Consider the following 27,686-nt stretch of genomic DNA (forward strand, 5'->3'; position numbering starts at 1 on the left):
TAGCTGTCACCGCCCGGGGGGCGGTACCCAGGCCCAGAGCTGGAGCTGAAGGGCGGGGCCCCGCCCCCGGGAACCGAGCCCGCGCCGTTGGGACCAATGGGGGGCGCGTCGCTCCAGGCCACGCCCACGGGGCGGGGCGAAGCTGCGCAGGCGCACGGCGTGGCCGGGCGGGCCGGCTGGCTGGGAAGATGGCGGCGGGATCCCTGGCGGCCGCCGCGAAGCGGGCCCGGGGCGTCCGGGGTGCGCGGGCCAGGGCCGGAGCCGGGCCATGAGCGCGCCGCCCTCGCGTCCCCGAGCCGCGGACCCCGCCCGCGCCCCTCGCTATGGCGCGGCTCGCGGACTACTTCGTGCTGGTGGCATTCGGGCCGCACCCGCGCGGTGAGTGCCGGCCCGCGGCCGAGCGCTGAGCGACGAGCGATGAGGGACGAGCGCTGAGCGCTGAGCGCTGCGGGCCGGGGGCCGGGGGCCGGGGGCCGGGGGCCGGGGCGGTCAGCCGTGCCCGACGCGCCGGGGCCGCCGCAGGGACGTGCCGGGCGGGCAGGCGGAGGCCACCGGCCAGCGCGAGCGTCGTCGCGGGCACCTGCGGCGCCGGGCCGCGCGTCTGGGGTCGGGGACGGCCGGCCTGACCTCCGAGGTGAGCGAGGCGGTGCGACAGGGCGGCTGCAGCCTGCCCGCCACACTCGGCGCAGAACCGGGCACGCGGCGCCTGGCGTCGCCCGAGGGGCGGGGGACTGGGCGGGCGACGCCTCGGCCGGCTGCCGGGTGGCTCTGCCTGCGGGGACACGATGGTCGGCGTGCGAGCCCGTCCTCGGAGCCCCGGTGCCTCGGGTCTGAAGCGCCTCGGGTCCAGGAGGTTGGGGTGCAGAAGAGTGGGTGCGGCCTGGGGACCCCTTCCCGAAGGGGCGCGGTGTGAGCTGGGGCTGCAGGAGGAGGTGGGGGGGAGGAGCGCGTCCCGGCCGAGGGCCTGCCGTCCTCCTGCCTGCAGTCCAAGCCCTGGGTGGCGGATCAGTGCGCTGACTGGTGCCCGGTCCAGGAGGCCGTGTCTGGGGTCAGCGCGCGCGTCTGAGAGCCCTTCAGCCCCGGGGAGGAGAAAACAGAGCCTGACGATGGCATCAGCAGCAGCCGTGGAGACAGCGGCCGGCGAGCGTGCCCCGTGTGCCAGGCCCTCCAGCCCTTTGTGTGCCTGATCTCACTGTTTTCTCCCAGCAGCCCACCAGGCTTTCCCAGCTATTGCCCCCATCCGCAGTGCAGAGTCAGGGCAGACAGCACAAGCGCCTGGTCTGAACCCCCACAACGGCCGGGTCTTGCATGCAGGCCCACCCAGAGCCCAGCTGTGGGTAGTGCGTGTCACGGGGGGTGGGGGGGTGGGATGGCTGTGGTCAGGCTGGGTTGCATCATGAGCCTGTAGGTGGGGTCTCCCAATCTGCCCTGCTTCTTGTCAGCCCAGGTGTCACTGCCACCATCTAGGACTCGGACTCTCTTCTTTGCCTCTCTTCTTGCTGAATCCCCACCTGCTGGACCCTGCGTCCTCCAGACCCTCCTCAGTGCCCTCCCATCAGTCCTTGCTCCTGCTCCTGTCTGTCTGAGAATGCGTTCACTGACACCCTCATCATGAGCGTGTCTTTCCCTCCAGAGAGGGAGTTTTGCAGGCAAGGACCAGTCCACACGTGGCAGGCTCTCTGTCAGTGCTGTGCAGGCCCACAGAGGGAGAGCATTTGCTCCACACCACATGTGGGGGCAGCGAGGAGGCCGTGCTGCCTGGAGCAGAGGGGTGCCCAGGATCCAGGAGACAGGCCTTGCCAGGGGCTGCCCCAGCATGAGGGGCCCTGGGATGGCTGGGGCAGGGGGTGCGTGAGCACAGCTGCCACCGCGGGCATGCTGCTGCTGAGGGTGGTGTGGGGAGGGCCTGAGGATGCAGAGACCACAGGCAGAAGCCAGGTGAGGGGCCATGCTGATGGTGGTGGCAGTAGGACTGAGGAGTTGAGGGTGAATGTAAACGAGGCAAGAAGAAGCATGGCGGGGCTCCATGGCAGGCTAACTGTGACGTGTGCGCCCTGCTGGCTGAGTGATTCCCAAGCTGCCCACTGCCTCAGGGCTGCTGGGCTCTGGAGCCCCATCACCATTGCTTTCAGCTGCTGGCCAGCTGCCCAGTCTCAGGGCCTACCTGCGAGGACCAAGCCCACAGGCTGGGACCCTGGCTGTGGGGCCGAGGGCAGAACCAGCCGGTGGGGAGAAGCCTGAAGCAGAAGAGCACCACGTGGGGTCAGAGGGACCAGCCTTACCACCTTGGGCCAGTCTTTGGGCTCTCTGCGCCTCAGTTTTGTCATCTGGAGATGGGATGAGCCGCATAGACCTCCAAGGCTGCCATGAGCATGAGATGTACGCACACACGTGAAGCTGTGCACACGGGAGGCTTATTAATGGCCATCAGCGAGTGGACGCCCCAGGCACAGATGGAATGGGCACCTCTGCAGGAGGTGGAGGACCCCTGCATGCTGGCGGCCTCGGGCATCGGCACGGCACAGGGCTCCTTGTGTTTGGAGGAGGGCAGAGTGGTGGGCGTCTTGTCCTTGGCCCAGAGCTGCTGGATGCAGGGTCTGAGAGCTGAGTCCTGGAGTCCCTCCTGAGGGAGCATGCTGGCTTCCTGCTCACCTGGCAGACCTCGCAGGCAGGAGGGACAGAGAGAGGGAGCTGGGCGGGACCCCTCCTCGTATCCCATAGGGAACAGGCCCCTCCATGATGAGTGGGCTCGTACCTTCTGCATCCTGGGCCCAGTCTGGGAATATCTTTGGGGCCAGACAGACTACCTGTCCAGCTCCTGCCCTGGTAGGGCCCTGACAGTGGTCAGCTGACTTAACCACAGCGTGGCCAATGCTGGGGGGTGTCTTTTGGAGCAGGAGATACACTTGACCTGAACAGTTGGCAGAGCAGTGTCTGCCAGGGAAGAGGGGCTGGACCCCTTCTGGTGCTAGGGGCAAACCCCCCTCGAGCATCTGAGAAGAAGGCCGACCTTTCATGCCATGACCTGGCCTCTTTCAGTCCTGACCGTGCTGAGCTGGCCGCATTCCTGGGCTCCATCTGCTCTCCCCACCCATGTTCCCACCCGCTCTCTGGAGCAGGTCGGGGCTGTTTGGGATGGCCTAAGTTGGCTCCCATCCCCCATCCTGGGAGCCAAAGTGTCCAAGGCCTTGGGTCAGAGCTGGTCTGGTCTTACTGGGGGGAGTTTGGGGAGTACCGCTGGACAGCCTGCAGCCCCTCTACATATGTCCTGCTGTGGTCACTGGCTGGGGTGGCCTGTGTGTTTGGTGGGAGGGGCAGCAGGAAGGTGCGTCTTTCCTTTGCTGGGCTAGTCCCAGGGTGTGTACAGGGGCAGGCAGAAGAGACTGCACCCTCCTTTGCCTCTGCCCACAGTGCATGCTGGACCTTCAGGCACTGGAGCCTGGCGCTGGTGACAGGCGCTGCCAGCAGATGACAGAACGCGTGCTCTGTGTTCTCCTGCTCCTCGTTTAGGCCTGCAGCCCACACACGGCTGGCTGCGGGGATGTGGCTTCGAAAGGAAGCTCTAGTCCCTGTCTGTGTCTCAGGGAATCTTGGTGCCTTTCCTCTTAGGCCCCTCCAAAGAGTCCCGCCCTGTGACGCATGGCTGTGCTGGTTGAATTGGTCCTGTCACTGTGGGGTGGGGGCACCCTCCCTCCTGTCAACCCTGAGGTGGGGGCAGCTCTGGTGGGGCAAGGAGCAGCCACAGGTCACCTTCATGGCCAAAAGGGCTCTCGGGGGTAGGGGATACTGGGGGATGTGGCACAACCCACCCCCTACCCCAGGATGCAGGCCGGCAGCTAAGCTGCAGCCTGGCCCCTGCTAGCACAGAGCTGAGGGGTGGGCTGGGGTCTCTGAGAAGGGTCGGGGAGAGACCAGGAGTCAGGGCCTCTGTATCGTGTGCCCTCCCGGGAGGGCCTGCCACGTCCCGGGGTGCCCTGGGGCTCTGGAGGCTGCTGTGCCCTCTGGCTGGCGAGCTGCTCGCTTGAGGGGTGAGCGGGGCTGGCTGTGTGCGTTCAGCAGGCCCCCATAAAGCCGTTGTCTGTGCCTGCTGGTGTGTGATGGACACACAGATGTAACTTCTTGCTCACGGAGCTCTGGTCTGGCCCAGCTGGCCAACAGGTGCACCAGCATGACGGGTGTAGCTGAGGGTGGTTGGTCCTGGGGTTCCCCTGCAGGCCTCAGGCTCAGGCAGGGTGCTCAGAACTGCCTAGAGGACTACACACTCTTTGGGCTGAGACCTGTAGGTAAGTTTGGGGCCATGATGGCCCAGAGGAGGTGCTGGTAGGGGTCTCTCACTCACCCTGTCCAGCCACCTGCCCCCACAGGCCAGAGACAGCTCAAGGAAAGTCTCCTTGGTTTTCTGAGGGTGGAGCCCTGCAAGTGGTAGTTGACGGGTGGGGGGTCGAATGGGGGGGAGGGAGGGTGGCGGACAGTGGCCAGCTACTCGTCCACTCTGCCTGTCTGGCTGGCCTTGAGAGGGGGGCTTTGGGGCAGAGGCTACTGTCCCTGTTTGCACACCCCCCCCTTCCTTCCGCCGTCTGCTGCCTCGTGGCAAGAACTGGGTGAGCCCTGGGTGCCAGCCAGGCCAGGGCCCAGATGGTGGTTTGGGGCTGCATACAAGTCCCAGCCCTCAGGGGCGAGGGCGGGGGGAGGAACCATGGCTCGGGGAGCATCAGCCTGGGCCTGTGAAGGGTGGCCTTGGGGGTGGCCTGCAGGGACCCTAGGGGCTTTGTCTTGGTGGGCTGCAGGCATGTGTGTAGGTAGGGGTGGCACCAACAGACACCTGTTCCTCTCCCCCACCTTGTCTTGTCTGCCACTTTATCTCAGGGTGTCGTGATGGGAGGGGGAGGGGAGCAGGAAGCTGAGGTTTTGTGAGTCACAGTCATGGTCCCTCAGCCGCCACCTCCAGCCAGGCAGCAAGCACCCTGCCTGCTCCTGACCTTGACATTGGGTGGGGGGTGTCCTGAGAGTGCTCTGTCTGGGCCCTGCGGGGTCTGTGTAGAGGTTTCCTGCAGAGCGCCCACCCCTTACTGTAGGCCCCTTCTGCTGCCATGGGCCAGGTGGAGGGCAGGGACCTGCGTGTCCTGTGTGTTGTGTGGGAGGTAAAGGTGGGGAGGCTTTTGCGTTTCCCGCTTCACTGTGCTGCCATACTGGGTGGGAGCTAGAAGAACAGACTGGTGTCGTTTCTCTAGGAGTCCTGCGATGCCTCCGGGTGTGGCTCTGTAGGGGGTGAACAGGAGGCCGGGCCTCCAGCTGGCCTGGCTGGGGTGCCTGCACCTGGGAGCAATGCCCTGGGCATGGAGTGGGGCAGGCAGACTAGAGGGGGCTTAGTGGGCCCTGGGGCCCCAAGGAGCGGCAAGGGGTCTTTGGATACGTGGGGAGCTAGCAGGCTGGGAGGCAGCGTGTCCAGGGGCATGAGCAGCGACATGGGCCTCTTGCCCCCCTGCGGGCAGGCAGGTTAGGGCGGGCATGTATGCCCCCACCCCCACCCCAAAGCTGCTGGACCCCCAGCTCTCAGGAGGACCCTCCTTCGGTAGGTGCCCTGAGACCAGGTCCTACCTTCCTGCCAGCTGACACCCTCTCTGGGACCTGTGCTAGGCCTGCCTGTCTCTGTGGCAGTGGGGACTAGCAGCCTTTGGGGCCATGGGCACAGTGGTCTTTTCCTGGGCGTGGACAACATGGGTGAGACCTCTGCGCCCCTCATATGAGCCAGGGCTGACAGATGAGGCCGAGGCAGGGAGTGGAGCTAGCTGAGCCGCCCGGTGCAATGTCAAGGTGCTCACTGCCTGGCCAGCCAGAGCATGCTGGGGGTTGGCTGTGGAACAGTCTGGAACTACGCTCCCCTTGCTGGAAGTGCATGTGCTGTGCCAGCAGGCTGGCGGCTGGTGTGCGGCCGCGTGGGGGTGGGAGCTGGGAGTGCCCCCGGGCTGGGCTTCCCTGCTCTTGGTGCCTGGCCTCACAGGCTCGCAGGGAGCCCAGCCCCACAGCAGGAGCTGCTCTCTGTGCCCTCTGATGGCCCTGGGGTCTGTGGCTGCCTAGTGGCCTCTCCTCACAGGACTATTCTGAGGGAAATTATGGGTCTGGAGCTGAGGCTGATCTGGTGCCAGATGAGGGCAGGGGAGGGGGATGTGTCCACCCTGGGGCCTCGAGGTTGCCTTCTGAGGGGTGGGAGGGGGCAGGTGGAGTGCCCTGACCACCTGCTCCTGTCCTCAGGGAGCGGGGAAGGCCAGGGCCAAATCCTGCAGCGCTTCCCGGAGAAGGATTGGGAGGACAACCCATTCCCCCAGGGCATCGAGCTGGTGAGTGGGGGGCAATGGGGGGCTGGCACGGGACTTGGTGCCCACATCATGTCATCTCTCCCTCCTGTATGTCCTGCGTTACAGGGTCCTCACCCCAGAGGCTATTACTCCCTTTTATGGGGGGCGGACTGAGGTCCAGGAGGTGAGGTGCACCCGGCCTGCAGAGTGAGGGCCCAGTGTCCACGCCCTGACTGGGCAGTGCTCCACGCGGGGGGCAGAGGGAGCTCACTGACCAGTCCTCTCTCCCTCCCCCCCAGTTCTGCCAGCCCAGCGGGTGGCAGCTGTGTCCTGAGAGGAGCCCCCCAACCTTCTTTGTTGCTGTCCTCACCGACATCAACTCCGAGCGGCACTACTGTGCCTGCCTGACCTTCTGGGAGCCGGTGGAGCCCACACAGGTTAGCTGGGGGCCTCTGGGTGCCGCCCAAATGGGGCTGAGCCTCTGGCCATGGCTGACTCCCTCTGCCTTTGTCCCTGGCTGTGTCTCCCTATCTGTGGCTGGTCCTGGTGCCCCAACCCCATGGAGGCTGCAGTTCCCGGAGGGCCAGTCCCGCTGGGCTTGTGGGACGTGCCTGAGAGCCAGGCGAACGAACGGGGCTTCTGTTCACAGGAAGCCGTGTGCACCGAGGACGCTGCTGGGAGGGAGGAGGAGGCAGATGAGGGAGGCCCAGTTCGACTGCCACCTGCAGCGGCCGTCCCACCTGGCCAGCTGTTTGCTCCAAAGACGCTGGTGCTTGTGTCTCGGCTGGACCACGCGGAAGTGTTCAGGGTGAGGCGGGCAGCCGGGACTGCAGGCAGGCTGTGGGGCCCCCGCCAGCTGGGCTGCCATTGCCGTCTGTGGTCCTTGCAGAACAGCCTGGGGCTCATCTACACCATCCACGTGGAGGGCCTGAATGTGGGCTTGGAGAACGTGGTCGGCAACCTGCTCACCTGCATCATTCCCCTGGCTGGGGGCTCGCAGGTGGGTCTGGGGGCAGCCGCTGTCCACCCGCAGCCATGGGCCCTCCGGGCCTATGGCCGTGGGGGTGTGGCCTGGTGGGCACTTGGACTGCAGCCGGGGCTGAGCATGGCCCCAGGCTTTGGACACTGCTGCGTCTTAGTGCTGCCGTCACCTGTCACCTTTCCTTGGCCCTGCCTGCTGGCCTGCGTGTCCCGTGTCTCGCCTGGCTCTCTACCTGGCACCTTTCAGTTCCTCTGTCCTCTCGCTCCTTGGGTGTACCTTCTCTGGATGTCGGTGTCTGCTCCTTCGTGCACGCCCCTGCGTGTGGGTGTGTCTAACTGTGTCTCTGCCCGTCTGTCCTGTGCAGCTGGACTCTGTTGAGGACGGAGTGGTACGGATTCTTTGTTTCTCCTGCCCACCCAGGCCCCATCCCCACCCCAGGTCAGAGGCCCTGGGTTTTCTCTGCAGCACTGCTCAGGCCCACAGAGGCTGGGCGTGGCCTTGCCCTGGGGCCATGCCACCCGTCCCAGCCAGTCCCACCTCAGGGCCTGTCAGTCCTCCCGGCCCGCTGGAGGCCACGGAGCTCTGGGCTGACATGGGTCTGGTCAGAGCCACTGAGTACCGGCCTGTCTGTTTCCGCAGAGAACCATCTCTTTGGGGGCTGGTGACCGGCAGGTCATCCAGACCCCACTGACCGACTCCCTGCCCATCAGCCGCTGCAGCGTGGCCCTGCTCTTCCGCCAACTGGGTGAGCCCAGCATCCCCACCCAGCACGGGCCTCCCTTTCCTCTCCCTTGGGGCTGGCGCACAGAGGTCGAGGTGGTCACTGTGCGTGGGGCGTGCTCTCCCTCAGGCATCGCCAACGTGCTGTCTTTGTTCTGCGCTGCGCTCACGGAGCACAAGGTGCTCTTCCTGTCCCGCAGCTACCAGCGCCTCTCGGACGCCTGCCGGGGACTCCTGGCACTACTGTTCCCGCTTAGATACAGGTGCCCCATCCCGCCCCCCCCGCCACTCCCCTCTGCCCTCCACGCCCTCTGAGGCTCTGCCACTGAGCCCTGGCCTGTTGCAGCTTCACCTACGTGCCCATCCTACCGGCGCAGCTCCTGGAGGTGCTCAGCACGCCCACGCCCTTCATCATCGGGGTCAACGCCGCCTTCCAGGCAGAGACCCAGGAGCTGGTGAGGGCCGCATCGCTTCCCCCTCTGCTGCAGGCCCTGCTGACTGCCTGCGGGTCCCTGACCACTTGCTGCCTTTGGTCCACAGCTGGATGTGATTGTCGCTGATCTTGATGGAGGGACAGTGACTGTCCCCGAGTGTGTGCACATTCCAGCCCTGCCGGAGCCACTGCACAGTCAGACACACAGTGTTCTCAGCATGGTGAACAGGGCCAGGGTCCTTGGAGAGGCTGAGTTGGGGACACCTGGCAGGGCTGGTTTGCAGCTGACCACCTCCTCTCTGCCACTGCAGGTCCTGGACCCAGAGCTGGAGTTGGCGGACCTCGCCTTCCCACCACCCACGGTGTCCACGTCCTCCCTGAAGATGCAGGTGGGGCCACTGCAGCTCCGTGCAGGGGTTTACGCCCACCCTGTGCCTCTCCTTAGGTCTGCTGCCGCTGGGGGTCGGCTGGCAGTGCTCAGCACACTGTGCGGGCACCCCCTCGGCTGTCACACCCGCGTGGGGGCGTGTGAGCTCAGGGTCCTGTGCAGGAGTGGCTGTTGGCACTGAGTCTCAGGGGAATCGCTGTGCTGTGTGGAGGAGGGCAGAGGGGCCTGGGAGGCCAGGGTAGGGTGTGACGGGCGGTCTGGGTGGGCAGAGGGTGCACGGGGTCCTGCCGGGGCCTGGCACTCACCAGCACACACCTGCGCCCCAGGACAAGGAGCTGCGTGCCGTTTTCCTGCGGCTCTTTGCTCAGCTCCTGCAGGGCTACCGCTGGTGCCTGCACATGGTCCGCATCCACCCGGAGCCGGTCATCCGCTTTCACAAGGTAGGGGCCGGGTGAGGCGGGGCAAGGTGGGGTGGGGGGAGCCCGGCAGGAGCCAGTGCCCGAGGGCTGACCTCCTCCTGGACCCTAGGCAGCCTTCCTCGGCCAGCGAGGGCTGGTGGAGGATGATTTCCTGATGAAGGTGCTGGAGGGCATGGCCTTTGCAGGCTTCGTGTCGGAGCGTGGGGTTCCCTACCGCCCTACGGACCTGTTTGATGAGGTGCGCCCCCACCCCTGCTGGGAGGAGCCCCTGCCCCCCTCCCCTTCCTGGCCAGATGCCTGATCCTGCCTCCTCCCCCAGCTGGTGGCCCACGAGGTGGCACGGATGCGGGCCGATGAGAACCACCCCCAGCGTGTCCTGAGTCATGTCAAGGAGCTGGCAGAGCAGCTCTATAAGAATGTAAGTGGCACAGGGTGGGTGGCCCAGAGGTCACTGTGCTGGCCTGGGCTGCTCACCCATGCCTGCCTGTGTCCCGCAGGAGAACCCGTACCCGGCTGTGGCCATGCACAAGGTGCAGAGGCCAGGGGAGGCCAGCCACCTACGGCGGGCACCCCGGCCGTTCCCCCGGCTGGACGAGGGCACAGTGCAGTGGATCGTGGACCAGGCCACGGCCAAGATGCAGGGTGCACCCCCGGCCGTGAAGGCTGAGAGGAGGACCACCGTGCCCTCAGGGCCCCCCATGAGTGCGTAATGGGGAGAGGGGTCTGAGGAGGACCCCAGTTGGGAGGGAGGTCAGAGGTGAGTGCCTTGTCTGCTCCCCAGCTGCCATCCTCGAGCGCAGCAGCGGGCTCCATGGCAACAGTGCTCGACGGCTGGAGGTGGTCCGAAACTGCATTTCCTACGTGTTTGAGGGGAAGATGCTCGAGGCTAAGAAGGTGAGGGCACCGGTGCCAAAGCACTGGGGCTCTGGTGAGGGGGCCCTTGTGCTGGGGTGAGGGCTCCAACCTGGGGACTCCTGTTCGCCTGCGGGCGACTGTGGGGCTCTGGGCTGGCAGGAAGGGCAGTGGACGGCAAGTCTCTGATCCCATCTATCTTAGCGTGGCCGGACAAGGCCTGCTCCAGAAGCTCAGTGAGACGGATTTACTTCAACTGTTGTTAGCCTTCAGAACCCCTAAGGGTTTTCACTGTTAAGTTTCTTCATCTTCCACGAATGTGTCCACCCACACATGTCATTTTTTAAAAAGTGGATGGAACACGGAAGCCAGTTGCATGCTGCTCTGCCCTTTTTGGTGTTCACTAGCTCCAGTGTGCGCCTGCTTATGTCACAGCTATGGGTCCCCTGTGGCACCCACTCTGCGGCAGCCCTTTTTGGGGGTCTGCAGGGTCCCCAGTTGTTTGACAGTAAACACAGGGCAGGTACGCAGCCCTGGCTCTGTCCCACCAATGCCAAGTCAGCCAGCTCTGAGTCAACCTTCTGCTGGGAAACGCGCCCGGCTGGACTTGGGCCCTGAGTCCTCCAGCTGGTGGGTGCTGATGCTGGGCCGTGGGCCCCACCACAGAGCACGCCTGCGCAGAGCACACCCGAGCTTTCGGGTTTGGGGCCAGGTCCACTGAAGCCCCTGAGTCGGCAGCGTTGGGTCTGCTCTGTGCTCACAGCCTGGGCTCCGGTGGCCCGGTCTGTGCCTCCCTCTGCCCCTCCAGGGCAGGCTCACGCCCGCCCCTCAACCCTGTGTTCTCACCCCCAGCTACTCCCTGCGGTGCTGAGGGCCCTGAAGGGGCGAGCAGCCCGCCGTTGCCTGGCCCAGGAGCTGCACCTTCACGTGCAGCAGAACCGGGCCGTGCTTGACCACCAGCAGTTCGACTTCGTCGTGCGCATGATGAACTGCTGTCTACAGGTGCGGCAGCCACTCCGTGTATACCAGGACCTGGGTCGTGGGTGGGGGGTAGCGGGGGACAGCCCTCATTGGGGGTGGGCGTGGGGTCTCCTGCCCTGAACCCCCGAGCAGCCCTGGGCAGCCAGTGGGTCGTGGATGGGGGGTAGTGGGGGACAGCCCTCATTGGGGGTGGGCGTGGGGTCTCCTGCCCTGAACCCCTGAGCAGCCCTGGGCAGCCAGTGGGTCGTGGGTGGGGGGTAGCGGGGGACAGCCCTCATTGGGGGTGGGCGTGGGGTCTCCTGCCCTGAACCCCCGAGCAGCCCTGGGCAGCCAGTGCAAAGGGGTGCCCACTGGGACGTGAGGGGCGTGGAGCGAAGGTCCCCACGGTTGCCTCTACTGCAGGACTGCACCTCCCTGGACGAGCACGGCATCGCAGCCGCTCTGCTGCCCCTGGTCACAGCCTTCTGCCGGGTGAGTACTGGGCTGCCCAGGGTGCCCCGGCCCCTTCCCGCGGCATCCGCTGATGCCTCCCTGGTCTCTGCAGAAACTGAGCCCCGGGGTGACGCAGTTTGCGTACAGCTGTGTACAGGAGCACGTGGTGTGGAGCACCCCCCAGTTCTGGGAGGCCATGTTCTACGGAGACGTGCAGACCCACATCCGGGCCCTCTACCTGGAGCCTGCCGAGGACCGAGACCCCGCCCAGGTGTGCGGGGACTCCCGGGACCCGGGCAGTGGGCACGGGCCAGGCCCTGGCTCATCCTCAGCGCTGCAGCAGGTAGGGGAGGCACCTGCAGAGGACGAGCGCTCTGCCCTGGACGTGGCGTCGGAGCAGCGGCGCCTGTGGCCCACGCTGAGCCGCGAGAAGCAGCAGGAGCTGGTGCAGAAAGAGGAGAGCACGGTGTTCAGCCAGGCCATCCACTATGCCAACCGCATGAGTTACCTGCTGCTGCCCCTGGATACCAGCAAGAGCCGGCTGCTGCGTGAGCGCGCAGGGCTGGGCGACCCCGAGAGCGCCAGCAACAGCTTGCTCACCAGCAGGTGGGGCGGGGCCAAGGGGCGGGGCTCGGGAGGGAGGGACGGGGCTAAGGGGCGGGGCCGGCGGTGGGCGGGGCCTGTGCCCACCGTGCCCCTCCTGGCCCAGCATGGCGGGCAGTGTGGCGGAGAGCTATGACACGGAAAGCGGCTTTGAGGATGCAGAGACTTGCGACGTGGCCGGGGCCGTGGTCCGCTTCATCAACCGCTTTGTGGACAAGGTCTGCACAGAGAGTGGGGTCACCAGCGACCACCTCAAGGGGCTGCATGTCATGGTGCCAGGTATGGGGGGGGTCCGGGTATGTAAGCACTCTCCTCGGGAGGTGGGTATGGGGGCCCGGGGGTGAGAGCTGCTGTCCCGCAGACATCGTCCAAATGCACATTGAGACCCTGGAGGCTGTGCACCGGGAGAGCAAGCGGCTGCCTCCCATCCAGAAGGTGAGTGTTGGGGGAATGGGGCGGGTGGGGTTGTGGGCACCAGGTCCCCAGTTGTGTCCTGAGGTGCCACTCCTGTGTCTGAGCAGCCCAAACTTCTGCGGCCCCACCTGCTGCCTGGCGAGGAGTGTGTGTTGGATGGCCTGCGCGTCTACCTGCTCCCTGACGGGCGTGAGGAAGGCGTAGGAGGCAGCGCGGGGGGCCCCGCACTGCTCCCGGCTGAGGGCGCCGTCTTCCTTACCACCTACCGGGTCATCTTCACGGGGATGCCCACCGACCCCCTTGGTAAGCCTTTGGACCCTCCCCCCCCATCTCTGGGGTGAGCGGGACTTACCCTGCCTCTCCCCCTCTCGGGTGCAGGCTCTGGGATGTAGGTCACTGTTTGCTTCTTCACCTGCCCGGGCCCCCTTACCTCTGGGACCGAGACTGCTACCCTATCCTGTTCAGTCCCCCTGACTCTCTGCCCGGCCTGTTACAAGTGGGCGAACAGGTGGTGGTCCGCTCCTTCCCGGTGGCCGCGCTGACCAAGGAGAAGCGCATCAGTGTCCAGACCCCTGTGGACCAGATCCTGCAGGACGGGTTGCAGCTGCGCTCCTGCACATTCCAGGTCCGCTGGCAGTGCGGTACAGGGTGGGCGCAGGGGGCTGGGTGTGATGGAGAGGGGCGGGGCTTAGGGTGGGGCCCCCTGCCATACACAGGCTTCTGAGTGTCAGGTTCTCTTGAGCCGGTGCCAGCTGGTGTCAGCGTGGCACTTGTCATTTCTGAGATTACAGGGTCCCTGTGTTTTAGTTTGACACCATCTTCCCGTGAGACCTGCTGGCCTTCAGGGCTCTCCTGTTCCCTTTGCGGGCCCTGACCTTTGAGACCGTGTCTGGAGCATGTTGGGCAAGCCCAGCACAAGCAGAATGTACACAGGTTAGGAGGAAACGCGGTTAAAGACCGTGGTCCTCAGCCTTACGGCCACACTGGCAGGGTGGCAAGTGGCTCCCGACTGCCCTCCCTCAGGAGGACGCACCCTGCCAGGCCCGGGGATACCCACAGCTCTGCAGAGAGGCAAGGTTGCCCTTCACAGCCTTGCTGTGGGCCGGCCCGCCACCCCCCGGGGCTGTCTGGCCGCAAGGTCTTCGCTTGTCTTATTCGCCAGCCACAGGGGCCTCCTGTAGACTCACTGGCCTCCCTGGTCATGGCCAGGGCCGAGGGCCGCCCGACCTCTGAGGCCTTGTGTCTGTACAGCTGCTGAAAATGGCCTTCGACGAGGAGGTGGGGTCCGACAGCGCTGAGCTCTTCCGCAAGCAGCTGCACAAACTGCGGTACCCACTGGATGTCAGGGACACCTTCGCGTTCACCCTGGGCTCTGCCCACACCCCTGGCCAGCCACCCCGAGCCACCAAGGATAAGGGTCCTTCCCTCAGGTGTGGAGCTGGGCCCGAAGGCCAGGGAACCCGCCTCTCCCAGAACCGCTGTGTGCGTGTCCCGTCTTTTCTGCTCACTGCTGACCCTGCGTGCCCCAGGACCCTGTCCCGGAACCTCGTGAAGAATGCCAAGAAGACCATAGGGCGGCAGCACGTCACTCGGAAGAAGTACCACCCCCCCAGCTGGGAACACCGGGGCCAGCCGCCGCCCGAGGACCAGGAAGACGCCATCTCAGGTGGGGGTGCGGGCAGCCCTGGGTGGCCAGGTTGAAGAGCGGCATGCAGGGCGGGGCCTGGCGCTCGTGGGTGACGCTGTGTGTTTGGCCCGCCCCAGTGTCGGAGGAACTGGAACCCAGCACCCTGACCCCGTCCTCGGCCCTGAAGCCCTCTGACCGCATGACCATGAGCAGCCTGGTGGAGCGGGCGTGCTGCCGGGACTACCAGCGCCTGGGTCTGGGCACGCTGAGCAGCAGCCTGAGCCGCGCCAAGTCCGAGCCCTTCCGCATCTCCCCGGTCAACCGCATGTACGCCATCTGCCGCAGGTGAGCGGCTGGGCTGCAGGAGGCCGCAGGGCTGCTGCTGCACTTGACCCTTGGGCGCTAGAGAGAGCCCCTGCGGAGCCGGTCGCCCTGGAGCTGTGTCTCTCTCTTCGTAGCTACCCGGGGCTGCTGATTGTCCCCCAGAGCGTCCAGGACAACGCCCTGCAGCGCGTGTCCCGCTGCTACCGCCAGAACCGCTTCCCCGTGGTCTGCTGGCGCAGTGGGCGGTCCAAGGCCGTGCTGCTGCGCTCTGGCGGCCTGCACGGCAAGGGTGTCGTGGGCCTCTTCAAGGCCCAGAACGCGCCTTCCCCAGGTACCCCACCCCACACACACACACCTGGTTCTCCCGCCTGTCCCGGGCTCGGCCCCCGCCCCGTCCCCTGCCCGCCCCGCCCCCTGCCCCACCCCTTCCACTGCAGCTCCGCCCCCTCCCCCAGGCCAGTCCCAGGCAGATTCCAGCAGCCTGGAGCAGGAGAAGTACCTACAGGCGGTGGTCAGCTCCATGCCCCGCTTTGCCGACGCCTCTGGGCGCAACACCCTCAGCGGCTTCTCCTCCGTGCACATGGGCGGCCACGGTGAGGGGCACTCGAGGGCGGGAGGACTTTTGGGGGTTGTCATGATATTTCCAGAACGCTGGCCAGCGAGGGGGCAGAGTGTTTGGGGTGGGACCAGGTAAGTGCGCTGAGGCCCGGCTCTGACTGCTCGCTTACACCCGGTTGAGTTCCCTGGCCCCCTGGTCTTCCCTGGACACGGCCTTCCTCCAAACCCCCATCTGGTCCCTGTTCCTCCTTTGTCTCCTCCCACCCCCCACAACGTCCCCCCCGTGTCGCCATGGCCCACCCCATCCAGTCCCTCGTACTGCTTGGTCTTTGTCCTCGTCTGTCCTGGCCCCTTGGGTTTTGTCTGACTGGTCTCCCTGTCCCCGTCATGAGCCTTCTGAAAGCATTCTGGACCTGCTGTCCCCAGGTAGATCCATGCCCGTGGGGCTGTCTGCCCCTGCCCATACCTGGCCCTGCCCACGAGGCTGAACCTCGTGGTGGCCCTCTGTTCTGAATGGTGGGGTCCCATCACCCTAGTTTGCAGAGGCTGCACCAGTCCCCAGAGGCCATCAGTGGACCTGCCCCTTGCCACAGGACACTGGTGCCGGGTGGCTCCCAGGCGTGCTCGGTGATGTGAGAGCTTGTGCTGCTGTCCACAAGGGGAGCATGGCCCCTCCAGAGGGTGGTTTGGCCTCCTGGGGCCACAGGCGGAGAACCTGTTGGGGAGGTGAGCCATGTGGGTGCTGGCTCTGCAGAGGCTCTCAGGCAGGAGGGGCGCCCCTGAGGCCTCATTCTGTGAGGCAGGGAGGAGGGTCCTCTTTAGGGGCGTCACTCCAAGGCATTCACTTCTGCATCCCACTTATTCCCACCTGATCCCATCTGCTTCCGTCTGATCCTGCCTTCCTCATCTTCTCCCACTTTGTTTCCCTGCCCCCTCATCTGCCCGTCTCCCCATCTGCTCCCGTCTTCCCCCATCTTAACCATCTCCCCCAGATGACCCATGGACCCTGTCTCCCCATTTGCCTGTTTCCCTTGTCTGACCCCATCTTCTGCCTCCGCTTACCCCACCGCGTTGCCATGTCTCTGCTCCTGGGTGCTCGCTGATGCTCAGACCCCACCTAGCTCTTCCTCTTGGTCTGATAGATGCTGGGCTCCTCTAGGGTTGCTCCTCACACTTAGGACTCCAGCCGCAATCCAGCCCACATCGGTCCTTGGGCCCTGGGACCTGGTGTCCGGTGGGTGTCTGTCTGTGCTGGGTGAGCTCGTCTGCACACTGGAGGCGAGGGGTCTGGGAGGGTGCCCACATTGGCCTGAGCATGGCCCAGATGCTGCCCCTTGACCTGTACCTCATAGACCTGGTGACAGTGTCCACCTGGGAGGTGTGGTGGGTACCATACCTGGTATACCATGCCTGGAGCTGTCTTGGCTGTTACGGCTCAGAGTTGGTAGGTGTCACATGAGAGGCCACTTCTCTGTGAGTCCCCCACCCCTCTCCTGGCTGGTGCGGTGTCACATGGGGGGGGCACTGGTTGGTCAGGCCTTCCTGGTTCCCTCCATCCCTGCCTTCATGCCCATGTGCATTTCTCTGCTGTTGACACACTGGGATACACAGGTGGGTTTTGGGGGCTGGTGGCACCGCCCATGGGCCAACCCTCCAGAAGCTCAGGTGTTGTCCTTGACTCTTCCCACTCTGTCCACCCTGAGTCCTGTGAGTTGACGGCCCAAGTCTGCTGTGCTGCTTGCTGTCGCACGCTCTGCCACTGGCCCAGGCCATTCCTGCCTGTGCCACAGGGCCGCCAGTGGCACACCACCTCTTTGTGTGGCAGGAGGGGCTCGTCCTCCCTAGTGAGACTGGAGGGTCCTGCACACCCACTCCTGCCCCCCACGGTGCTTCTCTGCCAGCTGAGCACACCAGCCTCTGTCCCTACCTGACCTATAGTCCCCAGCCCATGCTGCACCTTTATCAGTGGTGCCAAGGGGGCTGGGAATGAGCAGCTAGGCTGCCCTGTGGTCACCTGTGCATGCCCTCCCAGGACGGCCAGCGTTGCTGTCCTCTGTTCTCAGGGGGCACAGACCTTACGCCCTCCGTCTCCTCTTCCAGAAATACTGTGCTCTCTAGTTGAAGTGGCTTTGGCTTTCCGAACACCAAAGTCCATTTTTAAGTATGACTTGCAGTTGCACTGTCTCTGCCTTCTGCTTCCCCCTGAGGTTCTGAGTTGCGCCTGCCAGCAGCACCCTCTCCATGGCCTCTTTTGTCCCCAGTGTCTGTGTCTCCCCCTGCTGCCGCTTGGGCATCTCTGTCCCCTAAGCCCACTGGTGCTACCTCCTGGTAGCCCCTGAGTTCAGGCCTCATCTCAGCTGTACGCGGGTTCCAGTCCAGGCTTTGTCCACATCACAAGGACATGTGTCCTTGATGTGGGTGACCGTGCCTTGTGCCCAGTGTGTGGGGGCTGGTGGTGCGCCTGTCTGTGGAGACTGCTGTGGCAGGTGGGGCAATGGTCCTGTTGCCCTCTCTGCAGAGGCACGTGAGCCTGCGGCAGGGCCGGGCGCAGGCTGGGGGCCCTGCAAACCACTGTGCAGCTAACACGCAGCTCCATGCTGACCCAGCCCATGAATCTCAGGCCTTACCCTCCCTGGCAGGTGGCTCCCTCAGCTTGGTGCTGGGGCTGGGCCGGCCCGTGTCCTCAACTGAACTGCTCTCCCTGGTTGTGGGCTGGGATCTTGGCCTCCCATCCAGCTGTGTGCTGGGCAGAGGCCGCTTGGTGGCATGTGCCGTGGGGTCTGAGGGTCCTTGGACAGGCCATGGAGAGGAGCCTAGGGTTCCCGTCTCTCTCTCCTGTGACCCTTCCTACCTGCCCCCAGCCCTCTGCTCCCTCGCCTGCCCCTGGTGCCCAGAGGTGCTTTGGCTCTGACTCCTGCTGTCTCCAGGGCTCCCGAGGGGCTTGGTCAGAACCCAGCCCTGCACCTGGCCTGTTTGGGCCACAGGCCCCCTACAGTGGGCACACACCCGGGCCTGGGGCCAGGCCTGAGCCTTCTCTCTGCTGTGCCCTCAGTGCCCAGCCCCAGAGCCAGGGTCACCACGCTGTCTAATCCCATGGCGGCCTCGGCCTCCAGACGGACCACACCCCGAGGTACCGTACCAGCCACGCAGGCTGGCTCCCCACACCTGCCACTAACAGCCCCGTGTGACAGACCAGCATAACCCTGCCCTCCCCACAGCCCTGGGCACTAACAGCCTGACACCCCGAGTCCTGCCCTAGCCCCCGACACTAATGCAGGCACAGGTCCCGCTGGGGTCCTATCGGGCCCCCCAACCCCTTTGGGAGCTCAACCCCAGGTAAGTGGTGCCCTGGCCCAGGTCTGGTGCTCAACTGGTTTCTCTGTGCAGGTAAATGGGGCAGTGTCCGGGCCAGTGGGCGCAGTGGTGTGCTCGGTGGCGATGTGGGCTCTCGGCTAGCAGGCAGAGACATGCTGGCCCCCCCCCAGGCCAATGGGGCCCCCCCCGACCCTGGCTTTCTGCGGCCTCAGCGTGCAGCTCTCTACATCATCGGGGACAAGGCCCAGCTCAAGGTGACTGGGGTGGGAACATTGGGCCAGGCAGGAGCATGGGGCCTGGGCATGTCTCACCATGCTGGTCTCCAGGGTGTGCGGCCAGACCCCCTGCAGCAGTGGGAGCTGGTGCCCATTGAGGTGTTCGAGTCGCGGCAGGTGAAGACCAGCTTCAAGAAGCTGCTGAAGGCGTGTGTCCCTGGCTGTCCTGCTCTCGAGCCCAGCCCAGCCTTCCTGCGCTCGCTTGAGGACTCAGAGTGGCTGACTCAGGTCTCTGCACTGCCCCTGTCCCACTGCGGCCTGAGAGTGAGGAGACAGGGAGAGGCTGTCAGGGCTGCCCCTAGATGCTGGGCTCCCCACTCAGCTGTTGCTGAGGGAGGACGGGGTCTTGGCTCCTTTGTCCAACATGCCAGCCCTGGCAGAGCTTGATGACAGCCACTTCCCATCTGGGTGGTGGCACCTGGGCGTTGGAGAGAGGCTGGGCCTGCCTGTGTCCACTGCCGTCCTTTGGGGTTGGGCTGGGCCTCTCAAAGCCATGGTCTGCCTGTTCAGCCCTGGGGGGCTTGGGAGGGCAGGAGGAAGCAGTGGTCAGCTCGCCAGGGCAGACTGCCCAGCTCGCTGGCGGGCGTGCCTGTGGACTTGTGGGGCTGAAGGGCTGCTGGTCCCTGCAGATCCACAAGCTGCTGCAGGTGTCGGTGCTGGTGGTGGAGCTCCTGGCCTCGGGCTCCTCCGTCCTGGTGAGCCTGGAGGACGGCTGGGACATCACCACCCAGGTGCGCAGCGGGCCGCGGCGAGGGGCGCCCAGGAAGCCTGGGCGCCCTCCTGAGTGCTGGTGTGCTGGCAGGTGGTGTCGCTGGTGCAGCTGCTCTCGGACCCCTTCTACCGCACGTTGGAGGGCTTCCGCCTGCTGGTGGAGAAGGAGTGGCTGTCCTTCGGCCATCGCTTCAGCCACCGCGGGGCCCACACCCTGGCTGGGCAGAGCAGCGGCTTCACACCCGTCTTCCTGCAGTTCCTGGACTGTGTGCACCAGGTGAGCCGGTGGTGGTGGCAGAAGGCTGTGCCTGCTGGGTCCTGGCCCCTGGCCCCTGACCCCTGACCCCCACACAGGTCCACCTGCAGTTCCCCATGGAGTTTGAGTTCAGCCCCTTCTACCTCAAGTTTCTTGGCTATCACCACGTGTCCCGCCGCTTCCGGACCTTCCTGCTGGACTCGGACTATGAGCGCATTGAGCTGGGTAAGGCCGGGTGGAGGGGCCGGGGCGGGGCCGGGCCGGGCGGGCCGGGGGCAGCCGGCTCAGCGCTGCCCGTGTAGGGCTGCTGTACGAGGAGAAGGGCGAGCGCCGGGGCCAGCAGGCCTGCAGGTCGGTGTGGGAGTACGTGGACCGGCTGAGCAAGAGGACTCCGGTGTTCTACAACTACATGTACGCTCCTGAGGACGCGGAGGTGAGCCGGCGCCTGGCCGGGCGGGTGGGCTGCTGCCGGCCCAGCTGCTCACGCCAGCCCCGCCCCCAGGTCCTGCGGCCCTACAGCAACGTGTCCAACCTGAAGGTGTGGGACTTCTACACCGAGGAGTCGCTGGCCGAAGGCCCCCCCTACGACTGGGAGCTGGCCCAGGGGCCGCCCGAGCCCCCGGAGGAGGAGCGGCTCGACGGGGGCGCTCCCCAGAGCAGGCGGCGTGTGGTGTGGCCCTGCTACGACAGCCGTCCCCGGGCCCAGCCCGACGCCATCTCACGTCTGCTGGAGGTGCGTGCAGCCGCCTCCCCACCGCTGACCGCTGACCGAGTCCCTTTTATGGGCTGCTAAGCATCTCAGAGCTTGTTTCCTTGTGGGGAACGTGGAAGCGCTAATTCCCTCGGGCGGGTAGGTGGTGAGGAACAGCGCGACAGCCCAGCACTGGGCCTGGCCTGAAGGCACGTGTCACCCAGGGGCCTGGGGAGCACTGGGCCGTGGGTTTGTGGTGAAGGCCCCCCCTCGCCCCCCAAGCCCAGAGAGCCGAAGAGTGCCTTTTTGTCTCTGAAAATACTCATAGTTTTGGAGCCTTAAGTGGTGGGACTTGTGCCATTTCCTTAGCACCCGCACCCACGTGGCCTGTCACTGTCTGTGCTTCGACTTCAACAGGTCTCCGTCTATATTTAAGACGAGTTTCTTGTACTCAGCATGTGGTGCGGTCTGCTTTTCATCTATTTTGACAGTTTCTTTTATTGGAATTTTTAGTCCATTTACACTTATTGATGTTTGGGTTGAAGTCTAGCTTCTTGCTAGACTTCAATTTTTTGCTCCTTTCTTCCTTTTCTGTTCTGCCCCCCCCCCCCCCCACAACTGAGTATCTTTTAGGATGCCGTGTTATCTACTTTACTAGGCCTTTGAACTAGACATACACTGTGGTATTTTTAGTGGTTGTCAGCGACTACAGTCATCTCCCTTACACATCTGTGCTTTGAGTACCTATGGTCAACTGCAGTCTGAAAATATTAAGTGAAAAGTTCTGGAAATAAATGATTCCTAAGTTTTAAATTGTGTGCTATTCTGAGTGGTGTAATGAGATCCGCACCGTTCTGCTCCCTCCGGCCCAGGATGTGACTTGTACCCTCTGTAGACACTTCCCACCCCACAGTCACTGAGCCATCTTGGTGATCAGATCGACTGTCTGGTCATTATGGTGCTTTTGTTGAAGTGGCCCTTACTTCACTAGATAATGGCCCCAGAGCTGTTCACATAACTTTTATTACAGTGTATTGTTATAATTGTTCTATTTTATTATTAGTTATTATTGTTAATCTCTTACTGTCCCTAATTTATAAATTAACTTTATCACAGGTATGTATGATGGTGGATGGTCTCAGGCATCCACTGGGGGTCTTGGAACGTGTCCTCCACGAATAAGGGGGATGACTATACAATCACAGTCTATCTTGAATTTTGTTGTACCACCTTACATACAGGAACCACACAACAGTATACCCCTTTCTCCTTTGCTTTCTCCTTTGCGCTATTGTCATCATAGCTTACTTTTACTTGTGATATAAACACAGTATGTATTATGCTTTTTTTTTTTTTTAAAGATTTTAGTGGGGAAGGGGAGCAGGACTTTATTGGGGAACTGTGTGTACTTCCAGGCCTTTTTTCCAAGTCAAGTTGTTGTTCTTTCAGTATTAGTTGTGGAGGGCGCAGCTCAGCTCCAGGTCCAGTTGCCATTGCTAGTTGCAGGGGGCGCAGCCCACCATCCCTTGTGGGAGTCAAGGAATCAAACTGGCAACCTTGTGGTTGAGAGGACGCGCTCCAACCAACTGAGCCATCTGGGAGCTCAGTGGCAGCTCAGCTCAAGGTGCCTGTTCAATCTTTAGTTGCAGGGGGCGGAGCCCACCATCCCTTGTGGGAGTCGAGGAATTGAACTGGCAACCTTGTGGCTGAGAGCCCACTGGCCATGTGGGAATCGAACCGGCAGCCTTCGGAGTTATTAGCACGGAGCTCCAACCGCCTGAGCCACCAGGCCGGCCCATGTTTTTTTAAGTAGTCAACTTCTGTATTTGCCATTTCTAGTATTTTTTGCTCTTCCCGTGTAGCTCAGATCTAGTATCATTTCCCTTCAGCTTGAAGGACTTTTAATGTTTCTTTTAATGCAAGTCTGCCAGTGACAAATTCCTCAGCTTGTGTTTATTTCAAAATGTCTTTATTGAGCCTTTATTTTTTAAGAGTGTTTTTTGTTTTGGATGAAGAATAGATTGTCAGCTCTTTTACACTGAGTGGTTTATATCATTCCAGATGTTTTCTGGTTTGCATTGTTTCTGATTAAAAGTTGGTGCTCATTCTTATTCTTGTAAACTGCATATAATGTCAGCCTTTCTTCTCTCTGAGTACCTTTATGATTTTTTTCTTCATTTTTGGTTTCAGCAATTTGACCGTCATGTGATTTTTCTTTGTGTTCATACTGCTTGGAACTCCTTAAGCTTCTTAGATCTATGAGATGACTTTTCATCAACAAATTTAATATTTAAGCCATTATTTCTTTAAAAAGTTTTTTTCTGCACATCTCTCCCTCCTTTCTTGTGGGACTTCATAGTCTCATAGGTCATGAGACTTTTTTTTCTCCAATCTTTCCTCTCTGCAATTCATTTTGGGTGATTTCTATTATCCTGTCTTCAAGGTCACTACTCTTTTCTTTCTTATGTATATGCGCTCTTAAGCCTACCTAATGAATTTTTCATTTTAGATATTGTATTTTTCAACTCTAGAATTTCCATTTGATTCTTTTTTAATAGTTTCATTGTCTGTAGAGTCCCCATCTGTTCCACCATTATGTCCATCTTTTTCTTTATATCTTAAACATGTTTATAATAAGTTGAATTTTTTTGTAGGGGTAATTCCAATACCAATTTCATTTTTGGGTGTTTGTTTTCTTTTAAGTTTTTCCTTAAGTACAAATCTCTTTTTCCTGCCATTTTGCTTGTTTAATAACTTTTTATAAGCTGGACATTGTAGATTCTACATTGTTGAGCATCAGGATTGTGTTGTCTGCTTTTAAAGAGTTTATTCTTGCAGGCAGTTACTGAACTGTGGGTCTTTTCAAGGGATGTTTTAAGCGTTGTTAGGGCAGCTCCCAGATGCCTTTATGCTAGGCTTAGCAGAGCCGTACTCCAAAGACGTGGCCATCCCAGGTTTCAGTTGAAGGTTTGGTTCTTCAGCGAGATGTCGCCACTCTAGTTGTTTGTCAGTTCTTTATCTTCCTGCAGTGAGTAATCTCCAGAGTTTGGATTTAGCTCATAGCTTCTCAGCAACTGCTCAGGCCTTGTGATGTCTTGCCTGGCACATGGCAGTTTAATTTGACCAAAGACTCAAGGAGGATTACGTGTGCCATTCCCACCCCTTGTGTACGCCACCCTGCAATCCATGTGCTTTAGCGTCCACGAGCTTTCCACGTCTGCCTCAAGCTCGGCCAAACCCTGTGTTCTGCTAGGGTTTCACTTCCCACACTGTGGCCGTGCCCCTGGCAATGCCCTGTCTCGGCGTCAGTGCTGCCCTGCTGTCCAGCATCTGAAAACAACTGCTTCCTGTTGCTGTCCATTTCCACCGTTGCTACGGTGGGTGGGCTAGTCGGGCTCATTCACACCGTTGTGTCTGGAAGCGGAAGTCTGCTGTCCCTAGGTCAGAGCTGGCGGGCAGTTATGTTGTTGCTCTTTGGAGGAGAGCATGTCTTCTCTCTGGTTGGTTTTGGGGTTTCCCTTTGTATGTCAGCAGTGTTTCTGTGATACCCGTTGGGGTTTGTAGTGCTCCTTGAGTGTGTCGTTTGATTCCTGTTAGTGTCTCCAAAGTGATTTTGTGCATTCTCCCATCTTGCCTTCTCCTTCCATCCTCCAGTTGTGTGCACAGTAGACCTTTTCTTACTGCCTCACTTTCCTGCATTTTCCTTCCTTTCGTCTTTGCATGTTCTGGCTGGGTATTTTCTTCTGAATGATCTTTTAAATGTTCGCTAATTCTCCCCTAGGAGCTGCAGCGGCTGGAGACAGAGCTGGGCCGACCCCCTGAGCGCTGGAAGGACACCTGGGATCGAGTGAAGGCCGCACAGCGCCTCGAAGGCCGGCCAGATGGACGTGTGAGCGGGCGCGGGGTGGGCTGGGTGGGCTTGCTGCCTGAGGAGGCCGCCTGGCACCCACACGGCCCCATCTCTGCCACCAGGGCACCCCCAGCTCCCTGCTGGTGTCCAGCATGCCCCACCACCGCCGTTCGCTGGGTGTGTACCTGCAGGAGGGGCCTGTTGGCTCCACCCTGAGCCTCAGCCTGGACAGTGACCAGAGCAGTGGGTCAACCACATCCGGCTCGCGCCAGGCCGCCCGCCGCAGCACCAGCACGCTGTATAGCCAGTTCCAGACGGCTGAGAGTGAGAACAGGTGTGGGTGCTTCTGAGCTGGGGCTCCAGCGCCTTTGGGAGCATCTGGTCCCTTTGTGGGTGGGAGGATGTGTGGTGAGGACACGGTAGTGGCCTGAGCATAAGCTGACAGTGGCTGGGAGAGCAGGTGGTTGCAGAGGAACAGAGGGACGGGTTCGGGGGTACCTGTGAGGGCAGGCAAGGTGAGGTTGAAGCAGGTTATAGGTGAGGCAGGCTGCATGTTCCTGCTGGTCCAGGGCCCTTGCCCTGCATGTGGGCTGCTGCCCCGCTCTCTGGCTGTGGTGTGGGACCGCGTCCAGTTTCTGTCTTGTGAGGGGAACCCTTTCTGGGAACCCCAGGGCTTCTTGGTGGCCCGTCCAGTGTTCCAGCTGTGGGTCTGTTAGCTCCCGCTGTCAGGACTGGGCTGGTACAAGGCGGGGTAGCTGCTGGGATCCGGGCTTGCTGGGTCCTGACAGCCAGCCTGCTTCTGGCAAATGTAGGTCCCACGAGGGCACCCTCTACAAGAAGGGGGCCTTCATGAAACCCTGGAAGGCCCGCTGGTTTGTGCTGGACAAGACCAAGCACCAGGTGAGTGGTCACCTGGGTCACCTGGGGGGGCGGGGCTGGGGACCCCGCCCTGACTCCTCCCCCTCACCCCTCAGCTGCGCTACTATGACCACCGTGTGGATACAGAGTGCAAGGGCACCATCGACCTGGCGGAGGTGGAGGCCGTGTCGCCCGGCACCCCCACCATGGGCGCCCCCAAGACCGTGGATGAGAAGGCCTTCTTCGACGTGAGCTGCGGCGCCGGGAGTGTGGGGGTGGGCGGGGCCCATGGGCCGGCGGGGCCGAGGACTGAGCCTCCCACCCTCCCCAGGTGAAGACGACGCGCCGTGTTTACAACTTCTGTGCCCAGGACGTGCTGTCGGCCCAGCAGTGGGTGGACCAGATCCAGGGCTGCCTGTCCGACGCCTGAGCCCGGCCCTGCTCGGCCTGCGTCCGCTCGTTCCAGACCACTAGGGGTGGGCAGGGCCCCCCGGCCATGTTTACAGCCCCTGCCCTTGACAGTATTGAGGCCCAGCCCCCCGCTTGTGTGTACAGCCCCCGCCCCCGGCCGGCAGCCGCTGTGACTTACCGGAGGCTGAGCGCCGGCCGGCCGGACGCCAGGCGGCCATGGTACAGCCCTCACGGCGGGCCTGTAAATAGCCACTCCCGCCCTGCCGGCCCGTCCACCTGCGGCCCCGGCCGGCCGAGGCTCCCTGTTCCTAGAACCAGAGTCTATAAAGAGAGAACTAACTATGTGCCACCCGCCTGCGTCTCCTCAGCCCCCTGACCGCCCTGTCCAGGCCCTGGGTCCACCGCGTGGGGGGCCGGGGGCGGGTGCCAGACTGTCCACAGCCCCGGGCGGCTTCACCATGCTGCTGCTTGGGGCCTGAGCCTTGGGGCTGGCGCAGCCTGAGAGGAGGACCCTCCCCTTCCTGCTCAAGCACCCCTGGTGACCCGGGAGTCGTTTCCCTAAGGGTGGGTGGAGTGGGTCCCTGGAGGCTGGCCGAGGACAGACTGAGTGGGAGTGGTTGGGCACCTGGTCAGCAGTGGGTGGAGTGGGAAGGGCTGCCTGGGGAGCGAGGGTGCCGTGAAGACTGGAGCAGAGGGGTCACGTGTGGAGGGTGGGGCACGGCCCTGTGGCTGGCGAGGGCTGCTACCTGACGGCCTTGGTTCTGGGAACTTGGCTCTGAACACTTCCCATCCTCCTCCCTGGTGTCTCCGGTGTCACTGGTTCCTTGCTGCTCCTTTCCCATTCAAACATGAGTCCTGCCAGGCCCACGGCCTCAGCTGTGGGGCTGGTAGCAGGTGAGGTGTGGGGGATGGGGATGGGTATCAAATAGGCTGAGACCATGGTGGCCACTGGTTCCTGGTCAGCGGGGCTGGTGGTGTGGGGAGCCCAGCCAGCAGTGGCCCATGAGGTGGGAGGTGAGCAGTAGGTGGACACAGGTACAGGTGTGGGGAGGACCCACGGGTGGCCTTGGCTGGGCCATGAGGAAAGTACCCAGGTCCCGCCTAGGCCACATGGACGGCAGTCAGACCGAGGTTTCCAACACCCAGGAAACCCATAGGCTGGGGGTCCCGGGCCTGTGATGTCATGTGGGGTGGCCATGGGGCTGTTCCCATGGAGGGGACATGGGGAGATCAGTAGTCACCAAAGCGAGGGTCACAGGGTGCTCGGTGCAGGCCCAGGGCTGCCTGGGGGAGAGAGTCACTGTGGGGAGACCCTTCTCCCACCTCAGTGCCCTCCAGCTGCCCATCGTGTCTGGCCAGCAAGGATGGGTGGCGCTCTGGGGACAGCTGGCTCCCGGTTTTGACTCACAAGTTCCAGGTAAGAACTTGTTTTGTGTAGCATCAGCTGCGACCCGGGACGGGCCTGGGACAGCAGACACCCCCATGGCTGAGCGTCACAATACGCAGGCTTGTCAGTAAGAATAACTTTATTATGAGTTGGGGTGCCCTGTCAGATCATCAGAACATTAGAAATGGAGTCGACATCACACAAGCCTGCGGGCCCTCGACAAGGGTGCCAGGCCCCCAGGCGCAGTCCCCACCCTCCCAGCACCCCATCCTGCACGCCCACGCCAGCCCCTGCCAGGCGCCTCAAACTCCCGGGTGCGAGGGCTCATTTAAGGCAGTCACACTGTGCAGCCAGGCTCACGGCCAGCTCCGAGGGCCACTGGGCAGCTAAGACCCCGTCTAGCCAGCCCAGCTCCAGACACGTTTGTCCCCAGAGCCAGCAGACCCAAAGTGCAAACACGCAGCTCTTTCTGCGTTTGTTTAAAAAAATTGCTAAAAACTGAGGCTGGGAGCCTGTGGCGTCTGCGCCCATCATGCCCTCAGTCGACGTGGCATCTCGGGGTCACGGCCCCGCTCTGGCAGGCCGCACGCACCTCTGAGGCCTTACTGCTATGCGTGGGGTCGGGCAGGAGCGATGCGAGCTGGGCCGGCTGACTGGTTCCAATAGCCAGCTTTGCCAATGCAGCATTTATTTTAAAATTAAATTAAATTAAAAAGACAAATTGCATCACCAGGTAGTTTTTCCATTAAGGGCACGCCATGGCTGGGCGCCAGCAGCTTCACACGGGGCCATTGGAGGCGGTTCCTGCAGGCGGTGGCTCGTCCACGGTTCTGCAGGGAGAGGGCTGGGAAGGTTGGAGCCGCTCAGGGCCCAGGTGCCCATTCGGTCCCCTTTCCCCAGCCC

The 27,686-nt window shown here is 62.5% G+C and overlaps 2 protein-coding genes across 10 annotated transcripts in view; one reads left to right on the forward strand and one right to left on the reverse strand.

The window, feature by feature from the left end:
* Positions 1-159: 159 nt before the first annotated feature.
* On the forward strand, positions 160-26,912 carry SBF1 (SET binding factor 1). 8 transcript variants are annotated; one of them, XM_081058098.1, is made up of 42 exons: positions 178-378; positions 6,253-6,338; positions 6,596-6,733; positions 6,946-7,104; positions 7,186-7,296; positions 7,643-7,666; positions 7,918-8,023; positions 8,129-8,261; positions 8,345-8,453; positions 8,539-8,652; positions 8,743-8,820; positions 9,146-9,259; positions 9,348-9,476; positions 9,558-9,656; positions 9,736-9,940; positions 10,020-10,132; positions 10,943-11,092; positions 11,474-11,542; positions 11,616-11,774; positions 11,844-12,109; positions 12,213-12,385; positions 12,468-12,541; positions 12,628-12,823; positions 13,018-13,145; positions 13,772-13,950; positions 14,050-14,186; positions 14,285-14,492; positions 14,606-14,802; positions 14,927-15,064; positions 18,082-18,159; positions 18,417-18,598; positions 18,671-18,847; positions 19,249-19,350; positions 19,422-19,607; positions 19,685-19,811; positions 19,889-20,019; positions 20,089-20,319; positions 24,059-24,166; positions 24,250-24,461; positions 24,940-25,027; positions 25,102-25,233; positions 25,317-26,912. In XM_081058098.1, the coding sequence occupies exons 1-42, from the start codon at positions 324-326 to the stop codon at positions 25,413-25,415; spliced, it is 5,700 nt and encodes a 1,899-aa protein (XP_080914224.1). In that variant the 5' UTR covers positions 178-323; the 3' UTR covers positions 25,416-26,912. The 8 variants fall into 8 exon arrangements, with proteins under 8 accessions (XP_080914227.1, XP_080914224.1, XP_080914225.1 ...); XM_081058099.1 differs by having other exon boundaries at positions 11,847-12,109; XM_081058101.1 differs by lacking the exon at positions 7,643-7,666 and having other exon boundaries at positions 160-378; positions 11,847-12,109.
* PPP6R2 (protein phosphatase 6 regulatory subunit 2) overlaps positions 26,907-27,686 on the reverse strand; it is a 65,598-nt gene continuing 64,818 nt past the window's right edge. For both annotated transcript variants that reach the window (XM_081058106.1, XM_081058105.1), the window contains exon 24: positions 26,907-27,613. In XM_081058106.1, coding sequence (XP_080914232.1) covers positions 27,562-27,613 — 52 coding nt within the window. In that variant the 3' untranslated portion in view covers positions 26,907-27,561. The remainder of the gene's footprint in view (positions 27,614-27,686) is intronic.

Source organism: Rhinolophus hipposideros (genome assembly GCF_964194185.1).
Source record: "Rhinolophus hipposideros genome assembly, chromosome: 9".
Classification (NCBI taxonomy): Eukaryota; Metazoa; Chordata; class Mammalia; order Chiroptera; family Rhinolophidae; genus Rhinolophus; species Rhinolophus hipposideros.

What these genes read in the sequence shown, in the direction of transcription:
- SBF1 (XM_081058096.1), top strand. Translation starts at nt 324, where the DNA reads ATGGCGCGGCTCGCGGACTACTTCGTGCTGGTGGCATTCGGGCCGCAC. An exon ending in ACCACGCGGAAGTGTTCAGG is followed by an intron (nt 7,105 to 7,185) that starts GTGAGGCGGGCA and finishes TGGTCCTTGCAG; the next exon opens with AACAGCCTGGGGCTCATCTA. An exon ending in GATGCCCACCGACCCCCTTG is followed by an intron (nt 12,824 to 13,017) that starts GTAAGCCTTTGG and finishes GCCTGTTACAAG; the next exon opens with TGGGCGAACAGGTGGTGGTC.